This window comes from Gymnoscopelus braueri (genome assembly GCF_963280865.1).
Source record: "Gymnoscopelus braueri genome assembly, chromosome: 10".
NCBI lineage: Eukaryota > Metazoa > Chordata > Actinopteri > Myctophiformes > Myctophidae > Gymnoscopelus > Gymnoscopelus braueri.
The window spans coordinates 21,362,443-21,386,225 of record NC_137611.1 but is presented as its reverse complement, the minus strand read 5'-3'; the positions used below and the strand labels follow the sequence as shown (position 1 = coordinate 21,386,225).

The window sequence follows — 23,783 nt, the reverse complement described above, 5'->3', positions numbered from 1 at the left end:
TACGTGAAGTGAAACAGAACACTTTACCGGGAGTATCACAAAATGGCCACTTGGAAAGCAGCTACTTAGACGAGAGCTAAAGTCACCAAGCGAAAGCGTCCAATTCCAACTTACTTCAGTTACCGCTTCAAACACACACACACACACACACACACACACTGCATGTACGTGCGCATCCTCACAACCACGCACAAAGCCAATGGATTAGTCACAGAGAATTGCCAGGGGTTACGCCAAGGCTGGGGAAAGAAACGAAGGAATATGGGTGACATAAATATTTCCGGCGAACGGGGTGCCTCAGTTTCTAATTATTTCAGCAGACTTGCATCATTGATCTCTAGCACACATGCATGCATGGCAGAAACCAATTTCATGTTTACCGTACAATCGTACTGTTGAATCAAGCCAACCGCACGACTGTTGTGAAGTGGGACTGGGCATAAGAAAACTGCTGTAACTTATATTAAGTCAATTGCATTTGTTATGCTTACAATTGTAAACATATATAAACAATATATTATGAGTGTTCCTCGTTTTTGTACCTTTCTGATGAGTTGTTACATCGCAAACATATGGGGAGGAAGTCTAAGCACAACGCCGAAGAACTACTACATGAACCCTCATTTATACTTTATTTTACGACTGTGTCGCTCGACAAAAAATAACAGATTTTAAACTGAAAAACTTGATACGGCACATCATGATTTTCTGTGATTTTAACAACTGAGGACCAATGCTGACCCTGGTCGTGTCATTATCAATCTGGGAACCCATCGCCAAATAAAAAGGAAAAACAGCGCCCTCTGCTGTTTTTTACTCTTTCACTTGGCTCTGGGGGGGGGCTATACGGTGGACCCGTGCGCAAGGAAACCGGGGTTTTTGGTCTGCCTTCAGCGCTCCATTTCCAGTGGTGCGACTATGTTTTCATTCCCACAAACAATATTTCTCCACGGAACACTAACACCAATTCTCCCAAAGAACATGGATCGTTTTGGTTATAAGCCCATTTGTTTCTATGATGAAAGAGCAATTTAAAATGTTACTAACTTTCCTTGGTCTTGTCAGCTTCGAGGACGCAATTGTTAAATGAGTTTCGGCCTGTTTCTAGTGGGGAAGGAACAGCACACACGTAAATCCCGCCCACTACATTTGATTAGGTAAAGCGCGGCCTGCTTCCTGATCTGATAGCACGCCCACTTGAAACCAATGCGCCTGGGTCGTCAACACGGCTACCGACAGATTCAAATGCAGAGCAGAATCTGTTCTTGAGAGATTATGTCATTATAGACAAACATTTTCGAAAATAAGTATCTACAAGCTCATAACACGTCACATCATGTTGTGATCGGCTATTTTCAAAACCCTCAGAATAGGGCTTAAAACTGCTTAAACCCTATACTTAGTTGACCAGGTTCCCAAGGGCTCTATACTAGGCCCCCTCCTGTTTTCGTCTACACTAAATAGCTCACAACGTGTCACAATGCATCGCAGCACTTTTTTTGTGTGCAAATTGAAACCCCAGAATAGGTATGCTAGTGTTCAAGAGGTTAAAAATAAATAGATTTTCCAACTGAAAATTGGTTATTTTCAGCTGAAAATCAGTTATTTCCTCCGAGCACCATGGTCTTGTGATGAATTAGCCCTCACTGAATGACTGATTGCTACAAGGTTTCTTTTTCATCGCCTCGGTTTTCATTACAGGCCAACAGCCACCCCACACCCCATAACATTGTTTGTTTTCTTGCGCCCCATTTGCCAGCAGAACGATTTGTTAACCGGGCCTGTCGTAGTAGTATAGTATCAAATTAACGAGCGGGTGTATTTTTAATTCTGCGTTAAAAATGTCCTCGATTGGCCCGCGGCGCCAGGCTAGTTCCACTTGGACTTCCTCCGTAAAAGTGGCTCTTGATGGATGTTGGCAACTGCCTTCACTTGGCAGAGCGGCTGGCTCTGTGTGCTTGTGTTGTATATCTGCGACACAGGCTCAGGGGCCTGACAACGCTGTATCCTTCCCCAGCAATAAAAGGTCATTGGAGAGGAGCTGGTGTGTCCTTTTTGTGTGTCAGACTACTGCCTGGAGAGGTAGTATTTTTGTTTTTTTTTACTCTTGTTGTCTGACCTATTTTTCTTGCTCTCTTAAATGCACTATTTCCCTAGTTTTCCCTCTGTGCCTGTTTACTCAAGAGGGTCAGCGGGTGTTTAAATAACATCCTAGTCAAAGTCCCACACACTGACCTTATGGGATATATTCATATACTATATGCACACAAACACAGGCACTTTCTCTAACACACGCACACAGAGTTTGTGTGTGCAGAGACTCAGAGAGTGACAGGGAGCTTAGCGAGTGATGTGATGTATTGCATATTAGATTTGAGTATTCTGGGTGTCCAGACTGCTCCACAATTATGTTAATCCGACAGAGCTGGCTGCACGAGGGAGATAACGAGATGCTTACTCACGCTGAGCTCTGACTGAGCCGACACAATGATATTTCAGTCCGAGGCGGGCAATCGGCAAATTGTCCCGTGGTATTTTGGCTCACGTAATTGCGCGGCATTAAACACATTTGCGGGTTATTTTATTTTCGGTTCACCTCATCCACACGGCGTGTCTCTCTTTGTCGTGCCCCTCGTCCGTATTTGCGCCTTGTCTTTGGTGGTATTTCTGGCTGAGCCACTTTTCTGCACCTGTCACTTTCTCTCTCGTTTTATGCACCCCCCACCACCCCCCAGCTCTCTCTCTGTGTCGTTGTGACCAGTGGTGGACAGTAACCAAGTACATTTACTTGAGCACTGTACTTAAGTCAATATTTTGAGTATTTGTACTTTACTTTATTTGTATTTTTAAGCTCTCAAGCTCATGACTTTCACTGCACTACATTTCTAAGACAAATATTGTACTTTTGACTCCACTAGATTTCTAGCAAGGGTCACACTGCGCTGCGTTATGATGAGCTTATAGATCGGCTATTTCCACAATAGTTTTTACAGATGAATTCATACAGATTAATGGAAACGATTGACGATCATGCAAACTAATTGCGATTATGTCAAATTATTGCGATCACGTAATAATCATGACAGGCCAAGCCTCCATCACCGTCTCTCGCCGATAGCAGGCCCATCTCTCTCCTCAAGTGTCACTTGACTATTCATGGGGCCTTACGAGACAGAGGCTGAAACGTAAGACACGATCAGCAGAAGCCAACACAGCGATCCATTGTCTGTGCCGTTTCATCTTATACCCCTCAACAGTAATCCATCTAAAAAAAAAAAGTGGAATCGGATTTCAAAGCGGGGCCCCGTAGCAACATATCAGCCTCAGATGGCGGCGGCCTTTTCCCACACTTCTGGACGTCTTGAACTTCCCTTTGTAATGACACACCGGGTTCATTGGGCCGCTTGACCCTTGCTCCTGCAAGATTGCCGTGCCAGCCGCGGGCTCAATGCCCCGAGGGGTTGAAGGCGTCGTTGCATACTGACTATGGATCAGCTTACACACTAGTTCCTCTTTGGCAGAAAGTAAACCACCACTGGCAGGCAGACGGACAAATATTTACAGCAGCTCTTCATCTACAGTATGCTACACTCTCTCTGCAACAATGTCACCCTGCTGTGACTGCTGTCACACTGAAGCACATGGCCCGCTTCCATATGGCAGAACTTCTTAAAGCTGCAATCCGTTAAACGGTCTTTAATGAATAAAATGTAAACATTTTAACTAATCTGTATTGTAGCGTGATTCCCAACCTGTGGGCCCAGGGTCTACTTGCAGTACCCTCGCAGCAGACTAGTCGTGTTACCAATAAATAGGAACTTACAAGTTCATTCCATTGATCCAAGCCAGAATACAGTTGATCGATTGATCGTTAAAATAAACGTGCTCTAAAAATGCACGCGGCCCACCCATCTGACCACTTAACAAAAGGCAGCTGATACGGCTGGGCGTGTTAAGTGGTCAGTCGGATGGGTCGCGAAACGCTTTCAAGAGTTTCAAGTGGGCCCTGATCCAGAACGTTAATGAGAATGTGGTGTATAGGGACCACTACTGGTTGACGAGGGCTATTGCGTGAAGCTCAAGTCAAGGTGTAACGCCGCCCCTGCTCAAATGGGCTTTCCGTCTTAGCACGGCAGTAGAAAGTTTGGCGCTCGTTCTAATCCCAGGAACTTTAGTACATAAATGTTACGCATTGCAGTTTCTAATTCCTTCAGAAACTTTACACACGCACGCACGCACGCACACACACACAAAGAATTTATCTAAATATTAATGTGAGTTAGGTAATAATCCACCTTTCAAAGGGAATTATTAATAGGCCGACTTAGATCATCAGACCCCCTAGAATGTCTGGAGCAGTTAGCCTTGCCCGGTGGCATTACATTAAATATAATGAATTCAGTCATATCTAGGATACGTGAGAAATATGGCGGGGGGGAGCGGGTGTGTGTGTGTGTGTGGGGGGGGGGTTGTCAGGTGGAGAGTAAGGGGAGCAAAACCGAGACATACTGTAATTTGCAGCAATTTGGCTCTTTTATAATGAGGCCTTAAGTACAGAAGCAGCTCACATTTCACTCGACTGGACAGAAATGAACGCCATATGCAAAAAAACGTTTTTTTATTTTATTTAGCACTAGACATGAGAACTTTAAAAATCTGCTTTTAACCCATTAAAAGCAAGAAAGCATCCAAGTGTCATTTTAGATTTTAGCGTTTGATATTCAAAAGTAGCAGATATACAAGCTCACAGTGCGTCACTTCGTGCCACACTGCGAGCTTGTACATCTGCTATTTTTGAACATTTTTGAAAAATATTGAAATTGTTTAAAAAAATATCCAAATTATTACAACATTTTCAAACAAATCTCTTCTGAGGGGTCCTTGGCACAAAACATTTTCCAATTGGGGGGGGGTCCGCGGCCAAATTAAACATAATTTTGGGGGTCCTTGGCACGAAAATGTTTGAGAACTACTGATTTAGAAGGCAATTGTCAGGTCTTAATGGGTTAATGACAACAGCCACGATTTGAGTAAAGAAACCTGAGCTGCACTCTGAAAGGCAAGGGTGTCAGCCGGAGGTTAAAGAAAACATATGACAGAGAAAATGGGGGGTTTGATCATTTGAAAGCACTTACAGATGTATGGTCATCTTGAACTACAACAATATTATCATTGCAGATCCTGAGGTCAAAGCAATAGTGCCAAAGCACCATCTAGTGGCCATTTTGGGATCCACATGATTCAGCTTCGTCCAAAAATATTTGGGACACCTTGTTAAGCTCACACTTTTTCCATATACAAACTTTACATATTTTTTTAAACATCAACACTGCTAAAAAATTGTGCAAGACTAATCAGGCCTTTCACTGCCAGCCTGTTGTAAACAAGTTTCACTATCAAGCAGTGTCCAAGCTACATCATCATATCCTCTGTTTTAATCCAGTCAAATAAAACCATAGAAACCACACACATCTCTACCTTAATTCCAATAAATAATTTCCTCAAAGACAATTCACATTTGTACCTCCTCACTCTAACTAAAGTGGGGTCCGGGGACCCCCAGGTGTCATTGAGGGTGTTCCAGGGGATCCCCAACAAAATTATTTAATCCAGCATTAAAAAGGAAAAAAACTGTTTTAGGCTTTAATCCTATTGTATTTTATGCTTCAGCTTTCAAAAACAGCAGATCTATAAGCTGACAATAGACACGTCGCGATGTGACACGCTGTGAGGTTGTAGATCTGCTATTTTTGGACATTTTGGGAAAAATCTTGACAAATCGCGATATATTTGGAATAATTTTGATCACGAACACTCTTATAGGGGTCCATAGCTAAAATATCTTTCAGATGCGGGTCTATGACCAAATACATATTAACCCATTAAAACCGGGAAAGCATCTGTGTCATTTTAGATTTTTGTGTATACAAGCTCACTTTGTGTCATTTCGTGCCGCGCAGCGAGCTTGTACGTCATCTGCTATTTTTGAACATTTTTAAAAACAAATCTTGAAAGTGTGAGAACTACTGATTTAGAAGGCATTTTGTAGAATGTGTGCCTCAGGTCTTAATGGGTTAATTCGGGGGTCCTTCACATGAAGAGGTACCACCGCTGTTACTGCATGTGTGTCAACTGCCTCATGAAGTACTACTACCTGCAGCACACGTGTCAACAGTGGTTTCCATGAAAACATGCACTCGCCAGGGTCACTGTGTCCTTCCACCGTGGGCTCCCAAGGTCCGCCTGGCTGTCACGTCTAGGCTCTCAGCAGGGCTCGGCTGCTGCTGCTGCATCTCTCTCTACCAAACACAGGACCATGTCTGCCAGGCCTTTTATGTCGCTGTGCGTGTCGGAGTGTTCAGCCAAAGCCTTCAGAAATTCAAGGACGCCCTCCTTCTGAAGCATAGCGCTGTAGTGTGGAGCTGGAGGATAGAGGGGGGGAAATGAGAGAGAGAATTGGTTGGGGGAGGGGGGGGGGGCAGGAAAAAGGAGGAAAGAAAGAGGGGCATTTAATCAGTTGAGTCCAGCACCCAGGGGCCTCAACCTCAATAGAGATGCATGCCAGTATTTGGCCTCAAAAGCAGGGGCATAAACCTTTTTTTAAAGGTTTGTGAAAAGGGGATCTTTAAACATTTCTGGGGTCTTTAACAATATTTTTTCCAGAAGGGAGGGGGGGGGGCATATTAAGAAATTGTTAAATTGTTTTATATCATGCACTTTACACCAGAAGGCACTAGCCTAGTGCTTGACTTGCACCAAGTCTTTGAACTCTATAAGCTGGAAGCCTATTTTTGTCAAAAGGGGGAATCCAAATATATGAGCATTAGAAGGTGGCATTGAGTTCTTTCAACACGAAGAACAAGGGGTTTCTGTGTCTCTCTCAACAGTAAGTATCCCCCCACCACCACCTCATTATAACCTTACATTCATCTGTATAACACTGTTGTGTGTCAAATGTTCACAGTGACAAGCTCATTTTGAAATTTAACCACTCCCAATGGCTGGCCTGTTTTCGTTATACACTATATATCTTCGCCGAAAATAGTCAATCTACAAGCTCAAGCTTGTAGATCTGATATTTTCGCTGACCCCAGGATAGAAACGCTCAGGGTTCATGTGGTTAAAAAAAGCCCTGTTTCACAAGCAAAAGAGAATCGTGGCACGCATATGTCCACCGGGCAACGGACACGAAATATTAATATGATTTATAAGTGTTGATCCGCAGGAATCCAACATATATTACCCATAGCAGAGCAGCCCTCACAGAATAAAACAACATCACGGTAGGGTGTTTATGTTATCTTCTCTTACTGTTCTGACTGCTGACCAGATGTATGGCCCACACTGCCCACAGCTGCACTCCTGCGGGCTGGGATGTCTGGAGCAGAGGCAGGAAGGGACGGAATGACCTGCAAGGTGCATTGTAAGAGAAGAATACTGTGAGACCACGGTTATTATTAGCTTTTAAAGTAGGTTTGCTAGTTTAGTTTAGTTTTTGTTTTTTTGAACAGGCTTAGATTTAGTTCAGTTTTTTATTAGTTTCAGTTTTTTATTGTAATATGGGGTAGTCAGGGGTTAGATTATAAAATAGCAGATTGTGGCCTTGCAGATCGGCTATTTTTGTAATTTTGTTCCGAAAAATATTGGAAGATTTCATATACGCCCAAAATATTAGGCTTATATATTAAATATTGTCAAAAAAAACTAAGGAGATTTTCTCTATGATTTTAGTTAGTTTGGTAAACACACAATACACTTTCAGTTATTTTGGGTTTTTTTTAACGCCTCTTTTTTCATGTTTTGTCAATTCTAGTTTTTGTTATTTTGTCAGTTTTAATTAACTATAATAACCTTGTCTGAGATGAGGGAGATTCATATTGGAACAGATGCAATGCCATTCACTGTACAAACACTCTGAACTTGATGGGTGGGCTTCAGCACACAGCAGTTGTCAAATAACACACAAGTATATGAACTTGCCTTGCAAATACATTCCCTGTGATGGAAGAAAAACGGGTATCTGGAATGTTTGGGATATTCCAAAAACCTCAAGTGCTCTTGGACAGGGTTCATAATACTTCAAATATATTATTAGCATGCTGATGTAGGCGTAAGACGATACGCATTTTTTCATATGCTCTGCTTTAGTAAAGACTTTAAAAAACGTGGACCTTCCTGAGTGCCTGGTCTGATTTATTACATAGCTGTGATTGTCTAATCTTTCTGGAGCCTGTTGTGTGGTGAAACCCCCCCCCCGCCTGACATTTGGGATAGGATAACACCAATTATAAAGTGCATTTGTGAACAATATCACACTTTGATTCTCACCTGTAAGACACCATCTCTCTCTCAGGTGGGGTCCATGTCATTATGGAAGTATGCTGCAATAACATAGAGACTGAATAATTAGAGCACTGGTTCTCAACGTGGGGTTCAGGGACCCCAAGGGGTTCTTGAGGGGGTTCCAGGGGGTCCCCAGACAAATGATTGATAGTTAGGACACACACACACACACACACACACACACACACACACACACACACACACACACAGACACACACACCAGGTCTTCCAGAATGGTGGTACGAAGCTCCTCTTCCAGGGTCCAGGCCTCTGGTCTGGAGGCGAGGTGTGCCAGGATGCCTCCGGCAAAGTAGCGCACGTTCACCTCCAGCCGGGCGTCCAGCAGCAGGCTGAGAACGTGCTCCACCAGGTCCTCGTCCATCAGGTCCACCTGCAGCTCCTCCACCTCCGCTATGTTGTTCTACAAAACACCACATGGAGACAAGATGGTGGAACCTTTTCGTATCAAGGACCCCAAAATGTATATATATTAGGGTGCGGAACCCCCCCATCTGAGAATGTTTTGTGCCAGGGACCCCAAGAAAAGATTTGTGTTCAAAAAATGCAAAATTATTCAAACATTTTCAAACACTTTCAAGATCGTTCTAAAATAGCAGATGTAGGCCTACATATAAGCTTGCAGCTTGGCACGAAGTGACGCTCTGTGAGCTTGTATATCTGCTATCTTTTGAAGAGAAACAAGACGGGGTCTAATAACAATGTGGCTTCCCTGTGGAGCTGATGCTATGCTGATGATGACATCATACTGATGATGTCAATCTTGCCCATGTATATGAAGGGGCGGCGGATCTCAGATTATGAATAAATATACAAAATGTGAAACATATTCGGAGACTTAACTTCCTTGGCCTACTGGCAGCATGCACAAGAAATGTGGTGCTGAACACGCAAGATTGCACACGCACACACACACACACACGCACACAGTAAAAAGAACCGCCTTAAAATCCCTACAGTACCGATGGGGACCCACAGTATGTTTATTCCTGCTGGAAAGTTCATTTTAAATTGTTTGGGAATATAGAAAAAGTAGCTGACAAGGCGATAAACTCGAACGCTTCCAGTTGTCAGAATACAATGGAACATGGTGTATAGAAGCATGTTGATTAAATCCAGCCCCCTGGCAAAAGGCTTTTTCTTGTGGCCGTTACCAACAGGAATCATGCTTGAACATGGAAAAATACAGTGGAGTCTGAGGTCCCGCTACTTTTGGCACCCAACGCTAAGCCCACAAACACCATAACATACAGTAGACCCTCAGGGTTCCTTGAGGGGGTCCTAACTGGAACCTTAGAGGTCTGTAACTTGGAGAGTTTACAAAATACAAATGGAACCAAACCGTAAGGGTTCCATTTGTTTGGTTCCAACTCTCAAGAGTTATGGGGGTCCTTGAAATTAAAATGTTTGAGAAACAATGATATTGTACTGTAAACAGTAAACCCACCAGAAGACCCAGAACCTTCTGCTGAATGGAGGCTTCACTGTAGTAGGTCTGCAATGCAAAGAAACATAACATGAACATGAGGGAAACAACACTGTAAAATGTTGTGAGTGATAAGTGTTGTTGAGAGTTAATTTAACTCCCAGAGTGTACAAATGGATCAATTAATACTGAGGATTTTACTGTGAATGAGTGATTCTTCCTGTACTCATATCACTTTTTACATATCGATATCATCATTATCAGACAATACAGTATAAATGTAGGATCACAACGTTTTTACAGTTCTACAATTTAGGTGGCCGCCAGTGCCAAATGTATACTTTCTCTGTGTGTATTGTATGTAAGAAAGTATACGATTAAAAGTCAGTGCTCAAATTCTATTGGTAATGTAAAAAACACACAACCAAAGCCAGAAATCTTGGTGTAGTCACTCAGACATGGATTATAACCTGTCCATCAGTTTATCTTCAGTATACTCGACTACTGCAATGGTGTCTTTATAGGTCTCCCTAAAAAAGATTATTCAGAATGCTGCTGCTTGCTTACTAACACCAAGAAAGTGGAGCATATCACAGCAGTTCTCAGATCTTTACATTGGCTTCCTGTCTGTCAAATAATTGATTTCAAAATACTACTGTTGGCACTGAATTGTTTAGGGCCAAAATAGATTTGTGATCTTTTGCTGCACCATGAACCATGTAGACTTCTCAGATCTGGGACAGGTCTGCTTTCTGTCCCTAGAATCAGAACTAAACAGCAGCGTTCAGTTTCTATGCACCACACATCTAGAACAAACTGCTAGAAAAATGGAGGTCTGCTATAACTTCTTTTAGATCAAAGCCTAAAAACATTCTGTTTGCCACTGCCTTTTAGTGTTTCATTTCCTGTGTAATTGTGTTTATCTTTTTGTTTTATTTGAACTTACCACTTATTTTCAATTGCATTCAAATGTCCTTTCGTAATGCGTTTCTTAATGCTCTGTGTCTTAATGTCCCAATGCTTAATGTTTTGTATAAAGCACTTTGAATGTGTGTGTGTATGTGTGTGTGTGTGTGTGTGTGTGTGTGTGTGTGTGTGTGTGTGTGTGTGTGTGTGTGTGTGTGTGTGTGTGTGTGTGTGTGTGTGTGTGTGTGTGTGTGTGTGCACACGCAACAGCATTGTGTTTATATCTCAAAAGCAGTGTATGGAGTATAACTACTGCTGCATTAAAGCAGCATAGCCTTTATGTGTGTATGTGTGTACGTTCGTGTGCGTGTGTATGTTCGCATGCATGTACTGCATATGCACACACTTCAATGCGTACATACGCGGAATATGCGCTCATGGCAATACGTGCGCATGAATCGGTTCTCTTATGTTTGTGTTTCATGCATTTGCTTGTATGTGCTTGCTTGGAATACAAGAACACTCGCCCCAAAACACGCTAGCCCTGGGTCTAATCCGGCGACCTCGGAACGGTCGCCACCAGGTATTCCTAAACGTAACGTCAGTAAAACTATGCCTAAACCTAGCCTTATTCCTAAACTTAACCTCAGTAAAACTATGCCTAAACCTAAACTTATTCCTAACCTTAACCTCAGACAAACAAATACAAGAACCGCTAGGGGGCGAGCGGTCCGCAAATTATTTTTTTGGGGCGAGTGTGTTTTGGGGTGAGCATTCCGGTTACCCTTGCTTGTGCATAATGTGCGTGCATGGGTGCTGTGCGTGCGTCAGTGGGTTTTTCCATGGCTCCTTCACACCTCCAACACCTCCTCGTAGAGCTCCAGGCCCTGGCACTGGATGAAGTGTCGGGCTGCGGCGGGGGTCTCGTCCGTCAGGTTCCACAGGGCACTGAGGGCAAACTTCAGAGTGGTGTCGACCACTCGCCCCATCGCCTTCTGTTGCACGATGCCCATCAGCTGCTGCAGGAGAGAGAGAAAGAGAGAGAGAGAGAGAGATTGCTGATGAGAGAGTGCAACACTACCAGGAAGAAGGGAGGAGAGATACAGTAGAGCAATGGTTCTCAATTTTTTTTCACGTCAAGGACCCCTAAATTAATATGTATTTTACTGCAGACCCCCATCTGAAAATAGTTTGTGCCAGGGACCCCCAATACAAGATCTGTGCCGTTAAAATATCAAAAAAATATTCAAACATTTTCCTCATTTATTTCATGATTTTCCGAAAATAGGCTATCAAAAAGCTCTACTGTGAGCTCGTAGATCGGCCATTTTCAAATAGCAGATGTGTAAAGTGGTCAAATAGTTTTTGATGCTACATTACCAACTTTTGCAGGGGACCTCCTGTAACCCTATCAAGGACCCATGGGGGTCCTCAGACTCCATTTTGAGAACCAATGCAGTAGAGTAGAGTAATGGGGGGGGGGCAACCACTTCCCACCACTCCCACCACCTCCACATGGAGATTGAAGAGCGAGTGAGCAAGAGGAAGGACTTATTCCTATACCCCAAGATGAAGCTGGAGGGACTTGGTCAGTCCGCTTGCCAAGAGAATGTTTAACGATGCAAGTACTGTATGGCAGTGGTTCTCATGTCAAGGACCCCCAAAATGATATGTATTTGGCCGTGGACCCCCATCTCAAAATAATTTGTTCGCTTTAAAAAATAAATATATATATATATATATATTCAAAGATTTGCACAAGTTTCACAATTTTTCAAATATAGCAGATCTACAAGCTCATAGCTCTAAGCTCATTACCAAAAACAATGCCTCACATTCAATAACAGCTTTTCTTATGTAAACAGTCAAACCACTGTATTTAATCTGCTTTGCTTGTCAACTTTGAGTTACCACTTTGAGAACCGATGCACGTATGGGGCAATGACTCTCTGTGACTCAGTAGCATTACAGTGTTGTCTGACTATTGTAGGATTCACTTTGTTGTCACCCATTCCATGTGGTTTGTGCTGATGTCACAACTAGGCTTACCTTGCTACTCTCCTTCTTGTTCTGCATCAGGCAGTATCATTGTATAGGACAGTGGTTCTCAGCCTGTGGGGTCCCCACATGATTTTTTTTGTCCAGATGACAGTGAAGTGACAATTTAAAGACTTTTAAGACGAAAGAAAAAGAAAAGAAAAAGACCATACTGCATCAAAAGTAATAAAAAAACTATACTATAAAAAAAAATCTACAAGCTTGAAGATCTACTATTTTCACAATATTTATCTGTGGAACCGAGTCAAACTAAATGTAATGCCTCAACTCCTACAATTCCAAGTGCTTGTCAGAGTGGGGGGTCCCCAGTTCAAATATGGTTATTCTTCTGTACCTACTGTACAGAAAAGTGCCCTGTATCTGTAACTGTAACTTTACTGCTGTGCTGTCTCTGGCACCTGAATTTCCCCGGCAGGATAAATAAAGGTAAGTAGGTAGGTATCTATCTATCTATCCATCTATCTAATAGAACAGTGAGACGAAAGGTAACAGAGAGAGAGGGAAAGAGAGAAATCTGCCTCCATTTGTTGATACACATATAGTATATTGGCTATTTCAACAGATAGTGAGAGAAAATTATTTAAGCCCTATATACACGTCGTCATACAACGACCAATCTGGGAACCCATGTCAAAAAAGGGAAAAACAGCATCCTCTGCTGTTTTTTACCTTAGAATTTGACTCTGGGGGAGCTCCCAATAGAACGTGGGTAGAGGAAATGGGCCCGTTTGGTCTGCCCTCAGCCCTCCTCTTCCGGTAGTTCGCCTATGTTTTCATTCCCACTAATTCCCACTATTTCTCCACGGAACACTAACAACATTTCTCCCACGGAACATGGATCGTTTATAAGCCCACTTGTTTCTATGATGGAAGAACAAGTTCAAATGTTACTAACTTTCCGTGGTTTTGTCGGCTCCGAGGACGCTATTGTTAAATGAGTTTGGGTTTGTTTCCAGTGGGAAGCGAACGCACAGATGTAAATCCAGCCCACTACATTTGATTGGGTAAAGCGCGGCCTGCTTCCTGATCTAAAACAATTCTGCCCATAATGACATGTCCAAAATAGAGACGCCAATTTGAGTGGTTAATTCCCTTATGTGAATTTGGGTGTACATTGGTGAACGATAAAATAGGATGACCTTTTTTTTTTTTTTTTTACAAATTATAAACAAACCAGAATGACGTTAGCAGAGAGAGATACAGGATTGTTTATATGGAGAAAAAAGGGAAAGAAACAGATAGGTATTGTGTAACGGGTCAAAGACGTAGACAGGGAATGACTCAGTCAATGGAGGAATGGAGCAAGTGACAGTGGATGGTGATGAATGAGTTGAATGTAATAGAAAGCTGTGTGTGTGCGTGTGTGCGCGTGCATGCGCATGAGATACAGAGGAAAGAAGACCTTGGGAGATAGTAACTCAAGCAAGATGAATCACATGCACATTCCCCTGCTGCAGACTGCCTGTGTGAGGCTGAAATGAAACACCTGCTTGTGTTTGAAATGCCAGAGTGACCATACCTTCATAATGAAGATGTCAGAGCCCAGCTGCGCCGTCTCCGCCGTTGATAACTGCACCAGAAGAAAGACATATCAGTGCTGTCATGTCCGGCCAAAAACAATTATGAAAGCCATCAAACCTGAAATGGCTGACGTCTGGTAAGCCATGTGGAACATTATCTTGACATATTACTGTCAAAGGAGCTGTGATGATGTACTACTATGGACTCTCCGACTATATTTCCATAATTCCTGCTTTTCAGGTGTTTGAAAATAGGTCATTATATTCCATGTCATCAAAGAAAGAAAATCCTGTCCTATCCTATGTTTTACCAGGTACGATATTCTTAGAAATTTGAATATGTCAACATTAATAGCACATTGGGTTTTAACCAAGCCCTATGTACTTCCTTAGAAATAGAATAACGTTGGAGAGTTTTCACCTATGCCCAAAATAGGGACGACAGGTTGAAACTGGGTAAGGAGAACATTTGCATGTTTAAAGGTGCGTATCAGATGTATCAATTGATGTATAATTAAACTGTGTTTGAGTCAGGTAAAATGACAACACACACACACGTCACAATGTCCTGACCTTGGACACCAGAATGGAGATGACAGCCACAGCCATCCTCTGCAGCGTGGGATCCTCGTGGCTACTCAGCCAGTTCATCACCAGCGTGACGGCTAAATACCTGAACCGTGGATATGTTAGACCACATTAGTACAAAAGAATGCAATGTATTTATTAATATTGTCGCTGTAGGGCAGAAACCTTATTTCAACTTCAACTGATAATTTAACTGTCACGCAAAAGTAGCGAAAATAACCAACAAACCAACAAAACAATAACAACTCTCAAACTCACAACGCGTGAGTTTGTACATCTGCTATTTTCGCTGTTTTCACTTTCTGTCTGAGTTTTATAAATATTAACAAATGAAAAGTTTTAAGAGATTGTAACTAAAACATAACTAAATGTAGGTTATTTTTCCATTTTCTGAAAAGTAACAGTTTTGGACATACAAGGTTTCCAAGGACAGCGCGACTATTATGTCATTATTATTATGTCATGATCTTTATTTACATTTTAAGGCTGGTTTGGCCGTTTTCAGTTGGATCAAGTGAAGGGAAGGGAAAACACAGATCAACTCTATAATGAGATCATGGGAGAACACGGCAATGACAAAATGAGGTTATGGCGTTATAAAGCTCCTATGTAACTTCTATTAAGTAAACTGACTTGTCAAACGGAACCTCCTGGAGGACGTAGTCACTGCACAGCGCCAGCAGACAGTTCTTTTGCACCTGTAGGGAAAGGACAACGTTTCTACAATCAGCCATGTGGATAGAGCTGTCCCGATTACAAATTTAAGTTGACGATTAATTGTCACTCAAATTATTGCGATTAACGATTTAATTGTGTGTTTGGGCATTGTTGAACATTGGAACATAAGAAGCCTTTTAGGCTTTGTAATAAAAAATTGCACAGGGAAGATACGACAAATAACTGAAATATACAAAGAAATCATTGATATATTTACTAATTTTACACAAGTAAAAATGGCAGAAATAGCTGATCTACAAGCTTACAACACGTCACAAGTGTGTGACGTGACGTGTTGTAAGCTTGTAGATCAGCAACATGTGTCGTTTGACACATGTTGCTCCAAATAAACGATACTAACAAGTAGAAAATATGTAATTATTGTCGAGTAACACTAACAGACAGCCGAGTGGTTTAGGAACGTCCTTGCCTGTTGGTGGTTGGGGAAGTTCTTCATGGCGCAGAGCAGCTGGGCAACAGTGCGGCTGACCAGGCCAACAGACAAGGCCTCCGCCATGTTCTGGGTGGTCAGGTTGAACACACACGCCGTGGACACCAGCTGCACGTGCACAGAGGTGCTGTGACTCCGCATTCCATCCAGAACCAGCTACAAGACAAGGGGGGGATACACATACACACGCAGGAGGTGACAAGCCCATAAGCAGGTGCACTGGTTTGAACACCAGAATGGCTGGTGACATTCTTTCCCTCAACCTTAACAACTACCATCAAGGACTGGTTTTTAACAGTTTAACATTTTATACATAGGCTATTTGAAAATAGCAGATCTACAAGCTCACAGCGCGTCGCTTTGCGACGCGTTGTGAGCTTGTAGATCGGCTATTTTCAAAACATTTTGTACTTTTACTTTTGGTACTTTAAGTACATTTTGATGCCAATACTTCAGTACTTTAACTCAAGTAAATTTGGAATTCCGGACTTTTACTTGTAACAGAGTACTTCTACAGTGCAGTATTGATACTTTTACTTAAGTAAAACATTTGAGTACCAGTACTTTTTCCACCACTGGTTACTACTGTACGTGTCATTGTCAACATCAGCCACATAGTTACATAAACCTTGTTGTTGTGTACATTTTTTAACCCATTTAGACCGGGAACCCCTATACTTAACTATACTTTTCAATCCCGGAACCCCTTTTGGGGTAGTTGTTGCTATATGTACAGTATATAGCAACATACATTTGTTGTCATTTTTTGAATAAATATTTGAAGTTTTTCAGAAAACTTAGGTCAGGATTTAGAAGGTGTTTTTAGAATCCTACTAAAAAAACCCTCTGTGGCCGTTTCGCCATGGGCGGGAGCTGAGCGGGAGTAGTAGCGTTGACAGACAACCCCTTCAGCCAATCAGCGTAACAAAACAAGTGACGTCATCTCAACGCGCTGTTCAGTTTCCAGCCACTAGCAACATTAGCAACTGAAAACAAACCAGCAAAGTACCGTATCAGTTATTCGTTATGGTTGATTACGAATTGTTTAATTGCTGTTTTTGAGTCCATTTCTGCAATAACTTCACTTATGGCTGTTTTTGTACTAACGCAAGGGGGGGGGGGGGGGGGGAATCACCCAGGTTGTTGCTATAAATAAGAATTATGGTCTCATATGGTTACAAAAATCAATGATCAAAACCTCACAACAACATATCTCTGCTTCCCACAAAGCATCCAAAAATGAGAAGAGTGAAGAAATGTATGAAACAGCACAACAAAATCAATAAATACAAATAGCCTATATATTTACTGTTCATTGTACAATCATCAATAATAACAAATACATTCTAACCTGTTCTGCAATCAAGTTATGTGAAGGAGTTTGTGGTACCTTGAGGAGATCTGGTCGGGGTTTTTCTACGTCGGTGGTCAAGTTGTAGAGATGGACGAGAGCTTCTCGTACAAAACATTCCCTTTCACTATACCTCTTCAGGGCCTCACAGAGCTGGCTCTCATTGGCGTTCCCTGTCACCTGGACACACACACACACAGCGTATGAGCACCTCACAGCAAGACCCACGAAATACGCATCAGTCAAAGCACAACGACATGTCAGAAGGAAAACAAGTGAAACTCATGTGAAAGTCTACTGTAGCTTGACCTCATGTCTACAACGGAGATCTTCTCTGGGGTTCTTACATGTTGATGTGATTCATATCAGAAATGATTAAAACAGATCTAGAAAAGGTACAATTTGGGGAAATTGCAAGTGTGGTTGCAGCCGTCGGGTCCCGAGGAATCCACTGGGAAAAATAGCGTTGGAGATCACGCAACATGCAATTTGGTGTTGATCGGATCTTGCATTCATGATATGGCATTTTGTTTTTAGAAACTAGGCCCCTCCCAGCGAATTTCATTGTCTCATCACACCTGACACCATGTGTAATTAATTTGGAGGGGATTGATCCCCCAAAAATCATGTTTTTGCAACAACGGTTACGTTTTTTGCATTTGTGGTGCCCCGTCAAAGTGGAATTCCTTCATTTTGGCACTGAATGGAGTACATGACCTTCAACATGTGATTCAAATTTGGGGTTGATTGGACATTTCATTCATGATTTGTGGCTTTTTTGGTCAAATAGGCCCCTCCCACTAACTTTGCAAGCCAATTACGGCCAAAAGGTATGGACAATTAAAATTCAGTTTGATGTGTTTTTATCACATAGGTCCAGAGATCAAGTATGCCAATTCTTTTGAGATTTGGACGAAATCTGTAGGAGGAGGAGCAAAAATTGTAGCTCTTATGGTTTCCAAGGAAAAATACTTGAATGGGAGCTGTCCCCTATTCCCATTCATGTCAATGGGAAAATGTAATTCATGAAACGCTGTGTCCTCGCTGTGTCCTAGCGTGCAAAAAGTTTGGGGTTGCTCTATAATAAAGTTGCCCAAGTACTATACTTTGTTGCCCCTAGGGGCAACCACACTAATGAGTAAACAAGACAATATGGTAACACCCTCAATGCTATACTCAACCTTATGTCACATCAACAGTGTTAAGTCCTCAGAAACTATTTAGCAACAGTTGAGAGAATGACATATACAGTAGGTGAAGCGGTTTACTTTCAAATTCCTCCGCAAAGACAGGACACCACCGGAGCTGGCGCCCGTGGCCAGCAGGCCCAGGAAGACCAGCCCACTCCTGGCCTCCACGAACGCCTTGACTTCGGCCTCCGCGACCCCCTTCCGCCCCGACACGTCCAGTGAAACGAGGGCAGGGAGGACTTGCGGGCTGCCCTCCAGGAGCTGTCGCACCATGTCGTCCCCCTCCGTGCCGCCGTCGCCCGCGGACGCCTCGGCCAAGTGGTCGTCTGAAAAGTCCAGGTGCCTGAGGGTGTGGAGCTGGCTGAGGATGAACAGCAGCCTGGCGGGGGACATGTCCAGCCGGCGAAGCCCGTGGGCGATCAAAACCTTCAGGGTGTCCCTGCGCTCCAGGAGGGCCGTCAGGTCCGTGACGGACGTGCAGGAGATGTCGAGGCTCTCCAGTTGCGGTGCCGAGCACGCGTCCTCCAGTACGGCGTCGGTCAGGTCAGTCCCGGCCAAGCTGAGCGTCCTCAGGCTACGCAGGGAGCTGAAGCTGACGCGGGCTCCTCTCCTATCGTCCCCATCCCCACTCTCCCAGTCCAGGCGCAGTCCGTTCAGAGACAGCCTCTGCAGACTGCGTCTGCACTCCGGGTTGGACGCCAGGCCCGAGAGGATGTTGGCACCAGTCAGGCCCCCGGAGACCCAGGATGCATCCAGATCCTGGAGCCGGTGAGGACACAGCGCCAGGCGGAAGGACTCCGCAGTAACCGGAGAGCGGCGGATGACGGCTCGGCGCAGACGCAGCTCTTTGCAGTTGCGGAAGATCCCGATGGTTCTGTCATTCAGAAGTCCTAGTACAGTAAGGAAGGTTAAGGGATTAACACAATGACTATTTGGAGTGATTCATATCAGGTCATCCTATTATGTCGGCATACAGTATTGTATGTCTGTAACTCTGTGCCTGCACATTTGACAAGTAGGCTTTCATCTTCATGAGTCAGAGTTGCAGAGTTTCCTCTGTGCCTGACTCATCGTTAAATAAGACCTAGTAAATCCTGTTCCCCAAAAGTAGAAGGCACAGATTTTGAAAAGTCTACCTGAAAATAGGCCTAGTCCCTGGAGAAAACCATTCTGAGTTCTGACCTATCGTCTATCCCTCTGTGTCTCATTACTGACTGCAGGCCGTCTGAATGAATCCTGGTGCTTATACATTCCAGCCTGTTTGGTCTCTGTAAGGTCCTCAAAAAGGACTCTCTTCAGGGACGTTAGATGTGAGTGAGTGCTGGTCCACAAATGCAAAGAATGTTATTCAGATTTCATGTTGTTACTGTTTACCTGGTGTACTTTGAAGCACTTAATAGTTTTTCTTTGCACTCCATCCGTTTGTTGACCAGGGTTCATGCATTGCCATTTACTCTGACCTGGCACTTTGTAAATAGAGAAGAACATCTGCTAAATGCCTTAATTGTGAATTGTCACAAGGCTGACCACGACACAGTACATTTTGTCCTACATTATTGAAGTGAATTTAGAACAGTATCTTTCTGAATCTAATATCTGTGTTTTCCACAGAATCTACAGTGCCATCACATAACTTGGCATCCGTATTATTTGCTCTTGGTCTTATTCAGTCTAACACATTTTCCATTCAGCTAATTCAGGGGTTCTAAACCTATTCAGGCCATGTCCCCCAAAAATAATCGTATTTGAACTTGGGACCCCCCACCCTGACAGGAACTTGGAATTGTAGTTCCACACATACATATTGTGAAAATATTTTTCAATAATGTTGCCTCTTTCTTAAGTACCGGTAATATATTTCACAACTTGGCATATGTTTGACCAGTTTTTTAAAGTATAGTTTATTATAGTTTGTTGATTACCTTTGAGGCAGCAATGGTATTTTCTCTTTTATTTTTTGAGGTATTAAAAAGGTAGAGACCTGGAACGCATCTGTGTCACTTTAGATTTCTTTGGCTATTCAAAAATAGCGGTGCCGCGCTATGAGCTTGTATATCTTGTAAAAAAAATTTTTTCCCAAAAAACGGTTAGGATTTTGATTTTTTTTAAGAATCGCCTCAGGTCTTAATGGGTTAAATTGTCACTTTATACTGACATCTGCCCCCCCCAACAGGTTGAGAAGCACTGCGCAAAATGTACCCTCAGTTGCCATCTTCTGCAGTAGCTGGTCAGCTATCTCCGGAGGGAGCATTGGGACCCGGGTGAGGCGAAGGGATCCGTCTGCTCTCCTGTCACACAAAGCGTCCAGGTCGCAGCACACCTGAGCCAGGCACAGGTCAGACAGCACCCTGGGGCCCCGGGAATCCTCCTGACGGCACATGGACATCACGCAGTCAGAGGTCATTCTGTTTCAGGGGCGCAACACAGTCAGAGTGGTGTAAATTGAATAAGTACATTTACTCAAGTACTGTACTCAAGTACAATGTTTTGGTATTTTCACTTTACTGGAGTATTTCCAATGTTCAGTACTTTTACTTCCACTCCACTACATCTCAGAGGCAAATATTATACTTTTACTCCAATACCTTTGTTTGAAAACTTGAGTTACTAGTTACTTTGTAGATTTTGATTATAATTACAAAATATACATTAACCACTGCAGCCCTATATACATTTTGGTCATTTGAAAATAGCTGATCTACAAGCCCTTAATGCGTCGCATTGTGGGCTTGTAGATCTGCTATTTTCAAAAGATTTGTATACATTTTATACATTTGAAAACTTGTGAAATGGGACACTTTGCACAATGAGTACTTTTTGTTTTGTACCTTAAGTACATTTTGATACCAATACTTTTGTACTTTTACTCAAGAAATTTTTGATTACCAGACTTTGTCTTGTAACAGAGTGTTTCTACATTGCAGTACTGATACTTTTACTTAAGTAAAACATGTGAGTACTTTTTCCACCACTGAACACGGTTAATCGAACTAATCTATTACAAAACATTTATCAATAATGTGTTTTAATACGAAATAATGATTGTTGAGGACAAAATTGTAAATTTATTTTAGGCTGTTCAGCATTGTAACACCATGTAGTACTGTGTGTTTAGCATGGACAGTCGGGGGGCGGGGGCGGGGGGGGGGGGAGACAGACAAGATTACACAATGATTTCTCACTAGATTCTCCGCAGTCTTTCTGGCAAGACAAATAGATCTTCAACCAGTGTCATAGGATCTTTAACAGCGATCTATCTAATTTTATCCACCACATTAAGAGATGAGGCACTGCAAACAAAGTAAGCTCATTTAAACCACCTAATCCACCCGTTGTCAACGTCTGGCCCGGGGACCACAAGGGGGTCTGTAAACTCTGAGAGTGTACAAACGGAACCAAATGGACCCTTATGGGTCCATTTGGTTCCATGTTGTACACTCTCAGAGTTAATTACTCTGTACATATAGGCTATGTTTTATTGCTACTAGTGTTGATGATGTCTGGTATATTATTGTATATTAATGCATGTCTTTAAATGTCTCTATGGATTTAATACACAGGACCACAATGGAAACAAGCCCTCAGGGCTTTTTGTGTTATCCTTTTAGCACCATTGTATGAATCGTACCACTGTACTATTTGCAAACTGTTATTCAAGTATTCAATCAATCAATCAATCAATCAAACAAACAATCTAATTAAAACACTGAGAATTTTACAGTGTATATTAGGGTCCCAAAGATAAAACAATGGTTCCATGTGTACACTCTCAGGGAGTTAGAGACCCATAAAAGAGTCCATTTGGACCCCTGGTGGGCCCCTGACCCAGATGTTGAGAAACAGTTACCTATGAATCCAGCTGGTTCTCTATCTGTGAGGATAATGTGGACAACAACAGCGAGGAATTTGAGCCAGGTGCGTAATAACCAGTGGTGGAAAGTAACTAAGTACATTTACTCAAGTACTGTACTTAAGTACAACAAATATGAGGATTTATTTTTACTTTACTGGAGTATTTCCATTTTTCTATACTTTTACTTCTACTCCACTACATCTCAGTGGCAAATATTGTACTTTTACTCCACTACAAATTGCTACAATTATTTGACAACTTTACTAGTTACTTTGATTATTATTATTACAAACCATACATTACCCACTTCAGCCTGTATACATTTCGGCCATTTGAAAATGGCATACACGCTCACAAATGGGACATTCTGCATAATGAGTACTTTTACTTTTGGTACTTTAAGTACATTTTGATAGCAATACCTTTGTACTTTTACTCAAGTAAATGTTGAATTCCGGACTTTTACTTGTAACAGAGTGTTTCTACATCGCAGTACGGTTACTTTTACTAAGTACTTCTTCCATCACTGATCAAGAGCGCATAAAAACACACGATGTTATGGGGGCGGGGTTGTGGAACAACTAGAACTCACCATGTTCAGAACGTAAACAAACGAGCAAACAAACAAACAGGCTCAGGCGGTGTAGACTCTCAACAAAACGTGGGCATTATGAATGAAATAGTGGCATCTTGAAGCGGCGTCCTTAACCCATTACTATGTTTGGATTCAGCAGGCGACACACTCACTCATCTATAAATACATTCTCTGAGTTGTTGTCGCCGTTTCTGTGGCTCACAGCGAGCTGTCAAAATGACCACTTTTCATTGGTCAGCTTCTCTGACGTCACGAAATGAAAACGTGCGACGTGCGACTGTCCCTGACCCCTATGCCCTGTGACCCCCATGCTGACCACAGTGACATTATGATATTCATTATTGCAGATGTGGTTGTCATTGATTCATTAATAGATAAATAAATACATTCTTAATTGATTATTACATTTATTATGTTGTTACTATTAGAAGTGGGCTAGGAGGTAATAGCCAATATCTTGCTAGATAGCATACAAATACAATACATCAATATCTTGTATTGATGTATTGTAGGCTATCTTTTTCAGTCATCATTTAGAGTTTTGTGTTGATCTGTATTTACCTTTTAAAGCTGTTGATGTTGATAATATGGGCATATCAATAATGTTATTATGAGAGCTACCTTACATGTGGTTTGTCTGATCGATGGAATAGATGCTTTATTTTAATAGCCTACTAATATGAAACAAATAAGTCACATTATTATTATTATTATTATTATTATTATTATTATTATTATTATTATTATTATTATTATTATCGTGCGTG

The 23,783-nt window shown here is 42.3% G+C and overlaps 1 protein-coding gene across 2 annotated transcripts; it reads right to left on the bottom strand.

Moving 5' to 3' along the window:
* Positions 1-4,632: 4,632 nt before the first annotated feature.
* Positions 4,633-23,165, bottom strand: LOC308094495 (protein zyg-11 homolog). 2 transcript variants are annotated; one of them, XM_080441193.1, is made up of 14 exons: positions 23,014-23,165; positions 20,768-20,973; positions 18,647-19,458; positions 17,418-17,558; positions 16,007-16,183; positions 15,493-15,557; positions 14,845-14,944; positions 14,271-14,321; positions 11,551-11,712; positions 9,809-9,856; positions 8,564-8,764; positions 8,329-8,381; positions 7,312-7,409; positions 4,633-6,422 (listed from the first exon to the last, which is right to left on the bottom strand). In XM_080441193.1, exons 2-14 carry the CDS (start codon positions 20,970-20,972, stop codon positions 6,265-6,267), a joined length of 2,271 nt encoding a protein of 756 aa, XP_080297319.1. In that variant the 5' UTR covers position 20,973; positions 23,014-23,165; the 3' UTR covers positions 4,633-6,264. The 2 variants fall into 2 exon arrangements, with proteins under 2 accessions (XP_080297319.1, XP_080297320.1); XM_080441194.1 differs by having other exon boundaries at positions 11,551-11,709.
* Between the last annotated feature and the right edge of the window lie 618 nt (positions 23,166-23,783).

Bases quoted from the DNA above. Each gene is read 5' to 3' on its own strand.
- LOC308094495 (XM_080441193.1), bottom strand. From the start codon at position 20,972: ATGACCTCTGACTGCGTGATGTCCATGTGCCGTCAGGAGGATTCCCGG. The intron at 7,410-8,328 runs GTGAGAATCAAA...TGCACCTTGCAG, and splicing joins AGAGAGATGGTGTCTTACAG to GTCATTCCGTCCCTTCCTGC. The intron at 6,423-7,311 runs GTAAGAGAAGAT...TCTATCCTCCAG, and splicing joins TCTGGTCAGCAGTCAGAACA to CTCCACACTACAGCGCTATG.